Genomic DNA, 14,355 nt, shown 5'->3' with positions numbered 1-14,355 from the left:
GATACCATGGTGCTCACAGGTTGGCAAGCACGGGGCCCAATGTAGCTTTAACTTCCCAGATGCTGAATTTTCCACACAAACACAAGCCATGGTATATGGTTGGCTCAGGAAGAGATGGCAATAAAGAATGTCAGTTTGCTTGATGCATTTCTCAAGATGAGGACAGATTCTACTATTACTCTCCAAGCCTCCTCTATGTACTTATATATGGCATTTAGCAACGAGGGAGAAATTGCTCTTTAGCATGATTTATAAGGGATGTATCGTATTTTGAGAACTCATCTTGGAAGGGGGTCAGTGGTGGGGAACGTTGGACCTATCCTTTAAACCAGTGGTTCTCAACTCCGGTCCTCAGGGCCCACTAACAGGCCAGGTTTGCAAGATAACTGAAATACATCACAGGTGACATCATTTGCTGCTCAGTGATTGCCGTATTCTAGTCTGCATCTCCCCAAGGTAATACTTAAAATCTGGTCTGTTGGTGGGTCCTGAGGACTGGAGTTGAGAACCACTGCTTTAAACTTACTAGCAATAATGGTCACATTCTGGCCATGCTGTGATGCATATTTATTCTTAATCTTAAAGCTGTACTCCAGGCAAATGGCTAAATACAGATTAAATACATAACATTGAGCAGCTTTACCTTAATGTATTTGTATTTCTGTCCATCCAAGTCTAGGATATACACAGTACAGCCAGGCAGATAACACTATTTTCTGTATTATAGGATATAGACTGTAGAAAGAATAAAGCAGTGTCCTCTTCAACCCTAGCCTAAGGACCGAACAGTAAACAAAAGCAGCAGGCAATGAGTGCATTCCTCTGCTCTCTCCTCCTATCAATCAGCGTGTTCCTTGTAACATGCATTCTGTTTCGTTTGTTTTTATTTACAATTCTCACCCCCATTTCTATCCTGTGACAATACAGAAAATAGGGGTAGGAGAAGCGGTCATCCTGCTTTATCCTCATATCAGCATATTCCTCGCACAACACACCTCATTGCCTACAACACAGGAAAAAGACCCTATAAACCTGATGGCATATACAAGCAAACTGACTATAAGATAAAGTCCTCAGTCATATCAGTTAATGTAAGCATGTTTTGAGGCTGCATCAAGCTGAAAACACATTGCCATGGAGGTGGCAGGACACTTGTCTAACCTGTAAGCCCTTATAGTGTTGTCTGTTTCCCTTCTGGCACATGTCAGTATTTAATCTCACCTTTCATTCTATATCATTTATAAATTTATATCCTTTTACGGTTTGTTTGCATATGCCATCAGGTTTATCTGCACTTGTTTCTCTTTTTTGTTCCCATTATCCTTTTTTGTCTTTAACGCTTTATTCTGGTGACGTGGTTAAACCCAATTAGCTCCTTGTGCTGTTTCTCACTCTCTACACCCCCCTATTTCAGACCTCTGCTGATACCAAATCGCATTTAGGCACTAAAAAAAAACAAAAATAAAAAAAAAAAAAAACACACACACACACTTTGAACCATGTAATTCTATGTTACAAGGATCATGATCACATCATACCTTCCGGTTACAATCTGGCATCACTTACATAACACAAGTGATTCTTGCTCTGTTGTTTATTCACAAATACAGTTCCTAAGCCATACGTTTGGCCAACTGCATGCCTAAGACTACTTTCCTATATGCATATATACCGCCCAAGGGACATTGGGCAGCTTTTTTCAGTTCTCTGATTTAATGTTATAAGGTAACACATTGGCCTTATTGTTCAGTTCACCAATACCACTTTTGAGTTTTACGGTATAGCACTTTCTGTAATAATTCTCTGCAAGAGTTTTTATTTCAGCATCACCCTAAAACTTTAAATACTTTTTTCCTTTATTTTCACCTGGTGATCCAGCCAGTAACACACTTCCAGTCTAAGGGTGTCTCCTCTATTTATGGAGTCACCCATGGATAGACGCACTGTATAGAGAGGGTAGTGTTAGATGGAATAGTTACATGGGTGCTCAACCTTCGTCCCCCCAGCTGTTGCAGAACTACAAGTCCCATGAAGCATTGCAAGCCACTGACAGTTACCAGCATGACTCCCAAAGGCAGAGGCATGATGGGACTTGTAGTTCCACAACAACTGGAGGGGCACAGGTTCAGCACCCATGGTAGTAGTAGATTTAAATGGATTTACCTAAGCGACTAACAATTTAAAACTGAACTCAAGCTAACACCTAAGTAGCTACAGCGAACTTTTTTTTTTATTTTTGGGATAAAGGTTTTACATAAATAACAGCAGATCATTGTAAGCACCCCTCTTAGTGTTAAATGGTTTGTCTCAACCCTCTATTACTTTCTGGACAGCTTGATTTGTAAAGGAAGGTTAAAAAAAAAAAAAAAAAAAAAAAAAAAAAAAAAAAGAAGAAGGAGAGATCAGACTTACTGGACAGATTACAGGTCAAAGTAGGGGGGGGGGGGGGGCGAATGCAGCCATCAAAAGGAATTGGTAAGCTGCAATATATCACATTTCTCTGGGTTTGGTACCACTTTAAGTTTTTATTTAAATTGCTATTACCAGAAACATATTTCCTGGCTATGTAAAAAAATGCCCAGAGGCATGTCCAAGATGGTGCTGAGAGAGGTTGCATAATACAGAGGCTCCTCTATCCAGCTAAAGTCATCTGGCAATAATAGGTGCAAGAACAACTGCCACCCACCTATACACTGTTCCTGCCTCACTAGATGTTTGGATATCTACATTCTCCTCCTACCAATCTATTCTTGCGGTCAGGAATAATAAGCAGGGAAGGATCACGTGACCACAACACAACAGATTACAAATTAAAAAAGGTTGCTGCTTTATTTTTACAATTAAGAAGCAGAATGATTACACATATTTAGAAAACGTAATGCTTGTGAGTTTAATGTCACTTTCACTGTGCTTTAAGCCATACTCTGAAAAATTACCCTCTTGTCTTTAATTTTCCTGAATATTAGCAGTATGCTTCATACTATTCACGCGTTCTCCCGTGCCTACTGCCTCATAGTTGAATATCTGCATGTGAGCTCTAAGGCACTGCTGCCTCTGACGGTTTTATGGGAGTTAAAGTGAGATTCAGTGATGTCACCATTGTACTGCTCTCTGTTCTTGCTGGCTTTGACATGAGCAAGCAAAGCCCTACTTCTACCAAGATGGCTGCCACCATACAAAAGGTACAGTGCAGAGCAAGGCATGGCAAGTCAGTAATGGGGAAAGATCAGTTACAAAAAGACCACAGGCAGAACATTGGACTAGCCTTGTTTGCCCCCCCCCCCCCATTTTTCTGCACAACTTCCAGAATTCACATGCTCTTTAAACATCAGGTTCACAATATTCACCAAACGGCCCTACTCCTGTTCCATTTCCTTTAGGCAAATAAACATGGCTGACCAGCTCTACACAAGTAGAAGGCTTAGACCTAACTAGGAAGGATACCTACCCATCCTCTACTAATCTGTAAGATACATATTAATATAAAAAATGTATCTGATTTTCTGTCCCTGGGTGCCAAACGTGCTACTTTCCATACTATTATCAAGTGTTATCAACTTAAGACAAGAAATTTGTAAGGGCTACCTGCAGTACTCCTCTCCAAGCCACAGGGAAAAGCTTTTCTGCAGTTCACATGGAGGTCTGGGCAGAGACGGTGACACTGCTTGAAACTTCAGTGCAGCAGATGTATATCTGGGAGCATCAAGGAGGTGTTTTTTTTTTTTTTTTTTTTTTACACACACTTGTATAGGAGTTCTACCAAATGATCACAATGGTATGTTTAAACAGACCAAAATATCAATTAAGAAGTTCATTGTTAGACTCTGGTGTGCCTGGGGAGACCCAGAGCTAAACCCAACCATTTAACTGTTTCCCAGGACAAATTACATTCAAGGGGTGCTGTGAATGATAACTGTCACATTGGTTGTGCTCTCTACCAAAACGGTCAAGCCATCAAATGTCTACTGTCATAACTGCAGTACATATTCCAATCCCACACATTCCTGGAATAAGCTCTTTAGGCTATTGGGTGCTGTAGCGACCGCCAGCTGGATACTAGAACCGATGCGATATGTAGATATTCGCCAGCACACCAAGGATCATTAATTTCAGCCAAACGTTTTTTTTATTAAAAAACATATCACATCACAAAACTGTGTAGTGCAATGTTTTGGAGCCATGCAGGACCCCTTCGTCAGGCATGTCATCACATGCCTGATGAAGGGGTCCTGCGTGGCTCCAAAACGTTGAACTACACCATTTTGTGACGTGATCTTTCTTTAATATAAAAACGTTTGGACGAAATTGATGATATCTACATTTGGTGTCATAACTGATACTATGTGCAGCATCAGGGCAGTTGCAGATCAAACAGAGGCTAAGATGGCAGCTTTGTAAAGGAAAAGGGGGGTTTAGTTCCACTTTAACCTGGCTATAAAAAGGCCAGCAAACAGACTCAGATCCGTGGCCTGCCAACTGGCATTCTTATGGCAATGTGAATAAAAAAAAGTGCCAAGAGGTAATTGGTGTGGACAGGCCACAGCTGGACTTTTGTCATAAATGGCCTTGTGTTGGGCAGAGAGGCACGGAGAGGATTATGGGGAGAGATGGGTTAATACTAGTAAAAACAAAAGCGCAGCAGTTTCTGCACATCTTGTCTGACTGCATGTATTACTCATGCCTGCTGCTGTGGAATTGCTCACTTAGTCTTTACCGGTGTCGGGTTCGACTGAGCCTTTGGTGCATTGTTTGCCAAGTGATGTAGAGAGGTTATAGTTCCAACACGGTTTCTCGGTTCATGTTAACAAGGTTATCCTATTCTGTCTATTTTTTAATTTTGTTCTTTGAGCTTGATTTTGCCTTTTGATTAGCCAGTTAGCGATCCGGCCTCCAGCCTCAGACATGGGTCCACCCTAATCCATTACCAGATCTAAGCTTATTCAGAGACAGGTGTTAAAGCGGTGTTCTGCCTGGGGGAGAAAAAAATAAAAAAAATAAAAAATGAAAAGTCAGCAGCTACAAATACTGTAACTGCTGACTTTTAATATAAGGACACGTATCTGTCCAGGGAGCCCGTAACATAGCCGGTTCCCTACTGCACATGTGCGAAGCGTGCTGCGCTAATTGGCCCGGCGGTGGAGGAAGGAGGGCGAAATTCTGAGGGACTGTGCCACGGCCCAGTCTCTCGAAAATGGAGAAGGGTACCTGTCAAAAAACAGGTACTCGTTGCCCCCTGAAAGGTGTCAAATGTGGCACCGGAGGGGGAGGGGGGGGGGGCAGATAAGCTGAAGTACCACTTTTGGGTGGAACTCCACTTTAACTTTAGTATTACACATGTACATGCTTTACCTGTTCCTGTACCACTCCTGCTTGTGTTTATACTAAGAGGTTCTATTTATTTACAGATGGTTTTGGGACAGTGGGATTTTGTGGACATTATGACTGCGTTACTGGAAATGTTTCAATATGACATACTTGCCTGTACTGATGTGTTTACCCTTACCACCTGTCTGGATGCCTGGTTTTTCTGCTTGTGTAGACCGCCATTTTGTATTTTTAATCTACTTTGCAAAAAACTCAGTAAACAACTATACAAAAAATAAAATAAAAATGGCCTCACGTTGGAACTAGGCATATTTTGTGGTGTGACAGGTTTACTGTAAGCAAAACCTGCTAATTAAAGTGACACTAAACTGGTTAAAAAAAAGATTTTTAAAACAGCTTACCTGTAAAATCCTTTTCTTTGAAGTACATCACGGGACACAGAGCCATAGTAGTTGCTATGTGGGTTATAGGCCACCTTCAGGTGATGGACACTGGCACACCCTAAGACAAGAAGTCCACTCCCTATATAACCCCTCCCACTACTGGGAGTACCTCAGTTTTTTGTAGCAAAACAATACATGTGTATACCACAAAGAAGGGAGGAACCTCTGTGTCCCGTGATGTAGTTCAAAGAAAAGGATTTTACAGGTAAGCGGTTTTAAAAATCCTATTTTATTATCGTACATAATGGGACACACAGCCATAGTAGTTACTATGTGGGATGTCCCATAGCAATGCCAAGTGAAGGGAGGGAGACAACAAAAAGTAGGGCACCAAGAGACTAGAGGACTTATACTGCTGCCTGCAGTACACTGCATCCAAAGGCGATATCCTCATGACCTTTTACATCTACTTGATAGAATCTGGTAAATGTATGGACTGAAGACCAAGTTGCGGCCTTACAGATTTGAGCCATGGAGGCTTGGTGATGCACTGCCCAGGAAATACTAACAGCCCTGGTGGAGTGCGCTTTAATATGAAAAGGAGGAATTTTCCTCTTTAAGCCATAAGCATGAACAATCACTTGACGAATCCACTTAGAAATAGTAGATTTCAATGCTGCCTGTCCTCTCTTAGGACCTTCTGGCAACACAAACAAAACATCTGTTTTACGAATCTGAGCAGTCGCCTTCAAGTAGACCTTGACCGCTCTCACCACATCAAGAGAATGTAGTGACCTTTCTTCTGCAGAACGAGGTTCTGGAAAAAATGAAGGCAGAACAATATCCTGGTTTAAATGAAAACCTGACACTACCTTCGGTAGGAAATTAGGATGAGGGCGTAATACAACCTTATCCTTGTGAATAATCAAAATATGGCTCTTTACAAGCAAGAGCAGCCAACTCTGATACCCTTCTTGCAGAAGATATGGCAACCAGAAAGACTAATTTCCTTGTCAAAAGGACCAAGGGAATATGTCGTAGTGGCTCAAAAGGCTGTTTCTGTAACACCGACAGGACTAAATTCAAGTCCCAAGGGTTCAGGGGTGACCTAACTGGAGGATTAATCTACGTTACCCCTGAATAAAGCTACGAACCAGAGAGTGCGAAGCAAGTGGTCATTGAAAAAATACAGATAAGGCCGACACCTGGCCTTTGATTGTACTCAAGGCCAGCATCATTTCTAATCCCATCTGCAGAAATTCAAGGATCCTACCTAGGACATATTTCCTGGGGTGCCAACCCCTGGATTCGCACCAGGAGACACATGCCTTCCAGACTCTAATATATGGACTCTGGAGGCCGGCTTCCTAGCATTAACCAAAGTAGATACTACTGAACCTGACAGCCCACGCTCCTTCAGAATGTGGGTCTCAATAGCCAAACTGTCAAAATTAGCGTTTGCAAGGTAGGATGGGATACCGGACCTTACGAGAGAAGGTCTGGTCGTAGTGGTAGGGTCCATGGGTCCCCTACCATCATCTTTACAATCTCTGCATACCAAGATCTCCTGGGCCACAAGAATCATCGGCTTCCCTTCCTGCTTGATCCTGCGAAGAAGTCACGGAAGCAGCAGAACAGGAGGGAATGCATAAATCAGTGAAAACTGATCACACGGGAAAACCAAGGCATCTCTTCCGCATGCCAGCAGATCCTTTGTCCTTGACACAAAGTTGTTGATCTGTTGTTGATCTTTTTGTTGAACCTGGATGCAAACAAATCCACGTCCGGAATTCCCCATCTTTGACATATTGATAGAAAGATGTCGGGGTGAAGAGACCATTCTCCCGGGAACAACTGCTGGTGATTCAAGTAGTCCGCCTGCCAATTCTCTATTCCTGGAATGAAGACTGCCGATAGGCAAGGTATGTTTTCTGCCCAGGCCAGGATATGATTCACCTCTCTCTGGGCCGCACAACTTCTCGTGCCCCCTTGGTGATTGATATAGGCCACTGCTGTGGCACTGTTGGATTGGATCCAGACAGGACAATTCCATAATCTGAGCATCCAGGCCTTCAGGGCCAGGCGTGCTGCCCGAATCTCTAGAATATTGATGGACAAGGTCATTTCTGATTTGGACCATCTTCCTTGGACAGACTCTTCTTCTAGGACTGCTCCCCAGCCCAGAAGGCTGGCATCCGTGACCACTTTCCAGGTAACTGGTAGAAAGGATTTTCCTTTTTGGAGATTCTTGGTTATCAACCACCAACTGAGGCTTTGACGCACCTGCCAGAGAAATATTGTTTTTAAATAGGAATTCCAACTTCTTATCCATTGGATCCTTAAGCATTTGAGCACTGTCTACCGGACAAGTCAAGTTTTTATGCACAGAGGATATAGCAGCGTCAGTTGCTGGAATCCCCCATTTCTTATTAAACTCTTCCTCCATCGGATAAAGTGTTGAAAACTTTTTTTGAGGAAAAAAAATGTTTTTCTGGGTGTTCCCACTCAGAATACATAAGCTTTTTTAGCAACGAATGGATAGGAAAAGCATGAATAGCTTGTGGAGGCTTCAGTGAAGCCAAAGAAAAAGTGGGCTCATCGACTGACTCTGCTACTGGCAGCAAAAATGTTGAGCGGACCCATTCAGTGAGAGATTATACCATGAATCTTTCAGATGGTGAACCTGATCCTTCAGTATTAGAGTCTTCAGAAGAGGAGTCATCAGCTTCTTTCTGGTCCCCTGAGAGAAATTCATCATCTCTCGCCCCTTGTTCCTCAGTTTGAGGGTCCTTGGTAATGGAAGGGGACCGGTCGCGCTTAGTCCCACTCTGGGATGCGATTAATGCATCAATCTTTTGTTCCAAGCCTAAAATGGTTGAGGAAAAAAACTCTTCAGTAATATATACAGGGGCTGCAGTGTTAAGAGTAGCTGCAACACCCGACAGCCCTGATGGCTCATTCTGACCAGCCATTTCACTCTCAGGGGAGGATGCCATCTTTTTTGAGATGGTTCTAGGCTTTTTTGTGGCTGTAGAAGTCTTTCTATAGCTCTTTTTTGAGGTGTTTTTACCCCGCTTCCGACCACAGCCCAGTGCACAAAGCAGAGGTACTACCAGAACACATCCACTGCTTGAGCAATAGTCCAGCTCTGCCACTGCGATTAATGCTCAGCCTGATGCAATAGTAAATGTGTCAATAGGAAAATGCCTGTGTCACCAAACCTCTTTCATGCCCCTCTTTGCTCTTGTGTCCCCCCATCAGCTTGCAGCAGCAAAAAGGGAGCTTTTAAAAAAAGCACATTCCCGTGCTGGATGTTGGAGGACACCAATGCCGCACTAAGCCCGGCTCCCCTCCGTCGCATTAGGCCCCCTCCTCTTTTTTTTTTAAAAGAAAGAGTTTTCCCGCATGAGCGCGGGCCTCTGAACCTATGGGATCGTTCTGTGAGGGAGGAATGGCGAGGAGGGGACCTGGAAGCCGCTGAGTCTGATCGTTTTTTTTTTTTTTCCTCTCGCCTAACGCTCACCTCGTGAAGAGGGTGAGAGTACAGCCCAGGTGGGGAGTGTCTGGTGAAGAGGAAAACCCCCCAGACTTACTGGAGGTCTGCCTGCTAGTTGGAGAAAAAGAAGCCTGCTGCTCCGGACACCGCGTGATCTCTTGAGGAAGCTACGTGCTCCATACAACCCCCAGTGGTGACACTTAGGCATGACATTTACCAACTAAAGGAGACATTTCATAAGAAAATTAAAACATTTCTTAGAAAACTCCACTTACCCATCCTTCCGCAGGGTTCTCTGTGGTAAAGACCAACAGACCCAATCTTCTCTCTTCACGGTGGGTTCCGTTAAACTTTCAGGAACCGGGGACCCTCTGGGAACCCACAATCCTGGACCTGTAATAGCACCCCGCCAGTAAAAACTTTATGGCCTTAATACCAAAAGTACTGGATCCCGGGGTCAAGCTCTCTAAAAAGAGAAGCGTTACAGGAAATACCTTGTTTCTTCGGACAGGAGGCCCAGGTACCATTCAATTCGGCCTAAAAGACACTTTGAATGGATCCGGCTGCATAGCTAGCCCCAGCAAGGATCAGCACAGCACATCTTCACTTGTGACCAACACCTTAGACACAGGCGAAAAATCTGAGGTACTCCCAGTAGTGGGAGGGGTTATATAGGGAGTGGACTTCTTGTCTTAGGGTGTGCCGGTGTCCATCACCTGAAGGTGGCCTATAACCCACATAGTAACTACTGTGGCTCTGTGTCCTGTGACGTACGATAAGAAAAGAGGATTATATAATAAAAATATACCCCCCCCCAAAGTGTGTATTCTTAACTGCAAAACGTAGCTTTTTTGCTTTCTGCCTTCTTCCAATTTCCAAATCCCTGCTCCAATCCAAATTTCATGTCAAAGGGTAGCCATATTCATTCTCCACAAACTCACTGTATGTAGGAATGTAGCCACCCTCTCCTGTTTGCTCCTGAGATGGACCATGGAATGTGTAGTGTGCATAGAACAATGACCACAATTAACATGCACTACTCATTCCAAAACAAAAGAAAGTGTGGGTGAGGGGGTTCAGGAACTCATGGGAGAACATTACAAAACAGGCAGAAGAACACAGTAAATACATTTTTTGAAAAATAAATTACAAGGTCATTAAGCTGTATGAATTTTTTGGAGAATAAGGATATTGTTTAGGGTCATTTTAAGCAAATTATGATAAATGTTTTCTCCTTTAGAAGAATCTGGATTACCAATTTTGTTTATGCAGGGCATGCAGCTAAGAAAACGTAAATAAGGGTTCCTAAGAATCCTGTACTACAAAAAAAATAAATAAATGAACAAATATACCTTTTCTATTGGTCTGATTATTGAAAGCATCCCAGTGACAAAACACAAGGCTTCAAAGCTTTACAACAAAAGCATCAGTGTACATGAACTGTCAGTAGAATTAGTAATTAAGCAACATACACATAACCAATCATGTCAGCGAAGGGTTGTTTGTAGAAAGCTTCATCTGCCACCCTACAGACAGCAAGAAGTCCAAAAAGAAGGCAAGCAGGCAAGAAAAGAAAGGAGAGAGCATTGAAAAGAAGAAAATATAAAAGACAGCCTTAAACTTGGCAAGAAAGATTAGTGAAAACAGGCGTGAAACAATAACAATACCAGCACAATTAAGATAAAGACAGAGACAGATGTAGGTTATTAAAGTAGAACTCCAGTCAAATTACAAAATTTAAAATCATATGCATAAAACGTAAACCATTTTACCCTGCTACAAAATATCTGTAATCTTGTTTAGCCTCAATTTGAATTGGACCTGTCTCACTAAAGCTGGCCATACATGGATCGAAATGCCTCCAAATTTCGATTAAGGTGTGGCAACTGCGGTTGAACAAAGGTTAATCTGCGCTGTCGGATAAAAGCTGCTCGATTAGCTCTGATCTGTGATCTGATATTCTGAATAGCGGGCAGTCTCCCTGCTGTCAGAATACAATAGCTCAGCAGGGATAATTCACCCATCCACCTTGAATGTGCAAATGAAGGAATATGTTCAGTTTTTAAATTTGTCCCGCTGGCTAAAAAAAAAAAAAAAAAAAAAAAAAAAAAAAAAGTATGGCCAGCTTAACAAGCCAGGTGTGTACACGGCTATTCATTAGGGTAGTTTTGCAGTCTGCCTGGCCAACTGCCTGCTAACTGGAGTACAAATGAGAGTCATCATATATTACAGTAATAGCAATCTGCAAAGCCAGTAATTGTATTAGTAGAATTTTAAGATATAATCATTTAAGAAATACATAGCTTGATTAAAAGCTTCATTTGTCTGGAGTCCTTCTCTGAAATACGGTTAAAATTTAGATGGAATGAAATGTGAACAGAAACATCAAGTGCATTTAGAAAATAAAGGGGAAAAAAACATCACATTTAAATATTACTTTAGTAAAGATTTTCAAGTAAGGTTAGTACAATTTAGTAATGTCCTACTCAGTACGATTTATAAATGTAAAAAATAATAAAGTCCTTAAAACTACTGTCTTTGGAGGCATTATATTAAGCCAGCTCAGGTATTTAGGACTACTGCATATTACAACATGAATCCTACCATTATCAAGACTTTGATTAAATGCTCAGCATGTCCATAGGTGAGCACACACAATCCATACATTTGGCATTCTGATTGTTTCAACCACATCTACTTAAAAGGATACGTTCACCTTTGGAACATGTTCCACACCTTTGCATCATTTATTCAGAGTTCTGGTACCGTTGGCCTCCTGGGCCAATGGCTTGTAGTTCTCAATGAACTTCGAGAGTGCTGGTGCGTTCTCTCGTAGTCGATTGATTCTTCCTGCCATTCGGTAACTGCCTGCTCGTATCAGGAGGTACGGACAGACAGTGTACTGAGAGCCCTCAAAATCTTGGCATTGCCCCTGCAATCTGCTGATCATGGCTGCAATGCCTTATAAGCTGCAGATTTTTAAAAAATGCAAATTTTCTTTTTTACCTGCAAAAAAGATGTGCATTTCTTTATTTTTTATAAAAGGTTAACTTAGCCCTGAATCTTATTCTGCGAGTGCATTTTTTCCATTTTTCAAATTTTAATACATTTTTTTAAGTTTACAGGAAGATAAAACGATTAGACAGTTGTAAAATTTTCATTAGTATTCAATTCAGTTTCACCATGTATGGTGTAACTGAACTTTAATGTTTTCTCTAAAACAAAAAATGTGGTAATTCGATTTGTAGCTTGGATTAAACCACACAAAACAAGTAAGGTATGTGCACCATAGAAAAAAAATATAAAATGGTTCAAAGGTTATAGGGAAAAGATAAAAGGTTATAAAATATAACTGAACCTTGAAGATCTAAAAAGCATAATTCCACTTTGTGAAGAAGTTTTACAGCAGGCTTTAATAACAAATAAGATTTTATAAAAACTATGATTACCGATTATTTGCTTTTGTCTTCTGTAATAACTCATCTTGTCTTATGTACCACTCTTCTAGCTCCTTAGCAGCTTTCTCCTTCCACTCTCCTTCTTGCTTTCGAGAGTTGGCATCTGGACCAGAGAAAATTAGATTCCGTGTTCATATTGTGGTCAGATAAAATGGTAAATTCACAAATGGTTGGTTTGGGTGGATAACAATGAGTGGGTTTTTTAAAACACTCAGGACTGGTTCACACCAGAACGCAGTGTGGAAAAGGCACGCTGCTCCATGCAAGTTTCCCCACACCATGCTCAAACGCACTTTTTTTGCGATCTGCTGCGGATGCCAATGTACTGTTAAATAGCACCCCAAATGCAGATTACAAAACACAAGTGCATTTGGGGGCACCAGATTGCATGGTACCACAATACCATGAGATTAGGTGCAGCACATTTTTAAAAGTAGTGCATGCACTAATTTTTCTGCATTCCAGTCCGATTTGCAGCCCATTGAAATGAAGGGGCTGCAAAACTGCACCGCACGGGAATTGCATAGGAACACATGCCGCAATCCTGGTGTGAATCAGCCCTTAGGGAAAGGTCACCCCAGAGACCACAGCCCAACTCTGCCACCACTAGGGTCACACAATGACTGGTTTGATCCAATGCTAAATGGAACCACCGGTCTACCCACAACTTTAAGGTTAGACCACCAATGCATAAAAAGAGAATCCGATATAAAAATAACTGTACGAACACTCTCAGACTGAGGCTTTTCTTGAACTCCCATACCTCCAACTTAGTCTCATTGCAGGGTTGTTAACCCACTTCGCATCGTTGTTCTAAAACTGCCATGCAGCCCAAAAAAGACAGAATTTTCTTTTTTTTATTTATTTTAAAAAGCAAAGGCTTTCCACACAGACAATTTCTTTAAAATTATGCTTTGCATTTTTGATCTTTTATTGAAAGCTGAAATTAAAGAATGTTGACTATTATAAAGTACAGAGAAGCCATAAAAAAAGAAAAAAAAAAAAAAAAAAAAAAAGTTTCTAAATGCTTCCTGTTTAGATCCCTTTCAAACTGAGGCGCTTTACAGGTGCTACAGCAGTGCGCGCTTACAGGAAGTTAAAAAAACTCCTGCAAGCAGCATCTTTGGAGCGGTGTATACACCGCTCCTGCCCATTGAAATCAAAGGGGCAGCGCGGCTATTTCGCAGGCATAGCGCTGCTGCAGCAGCGCTTTGTGGTGGTTTTAACCCTTTCTCGGCCGCTAGCGGGGGGCTAAAAGCGCCCCCGCTAGCGGACGAATAGTGCCGCAAAATTGATGGTAAAGCGCCGCTAAAAATAGCGGCGCTTTACCGCCGATGCACCCACCGCCCCAGTGTGAAAGAGGCCTGATTTATGATGCTGTTCTCTAGTACAGCTGAAACTCCTCACAAAAAGTGACTTGGCTAAGAAATTTCTACACCTTGACTGGAGTCCACCTGTGGTAAATTAAATTGATTGGACAGGATTTGGAAAGGTACACATCTCTCTATAAAAAGGCCTCACAGCTGACAATGCATACTGTATAACAGCAAATGCCCTGAGGTCAAAGGAACTGCCTGTAGAGCTCAGACAGCATTATTGCATAGCACAGATCTTGGAAAGGCTACAAGAAAAAAAAAAATGGTTTCCAAGAGCACAGTGGCCTCCATAATATGGAAGAAGTTTGGCACACCCA

General features: G+C 42.0%; 1 protein-coding gene across 3 annotated transcripts in view; it reads right to left on the bottom strand.

The window, feature by feature from the left end:
• Positions 1-14,355, bottom strand: part of CLTA (clathrin light chain A) — a 60,295-nt gene that overhangs the window by 7,507 nt on the left and 38,433 nt on the right. For 2 of the 3 annotated variants that reach the window (XM_073591827.1, XM_073591835.1), the window contains exons 4-5: positions 12,654-12,765; positions 10,677-10,730 (exon numbers count right to left, since the gene is read on the bottom strand). In XM_073591827.1, coding sequence (XP_073447928.1) covers positions 10,677-10,730; positions 12,654-12,765 — 166 coding nt within the window. The remainder of the gene's footprint in view (positions 1-10,676; positions 10,731-12,653; positions 12,766-14,355) is intronic. The other variant, XM_073591841.1, reaches the window with a different exon arrangement.

The sequence above is a fragment of the Aquarana catesbeiana genome, linkage group LG01 (genome assembly GCF_042186555.1).
Source record: "Aquarana catesbeiana isolate 2022-GZ linkage group LG01, ASM4218655v1, whole genome shotgun sequence".
Lineage (NCBI taxonomy): Eukaryota > Metazoa > Chordata > Amphibia > Anura > Ranidae > Aquarana > Aquarana catesbeiana.
Note: the sequence above shows the minus strand (reverse complement) of the source record. Positions and strands in the feature narration are given on the sequence as shown.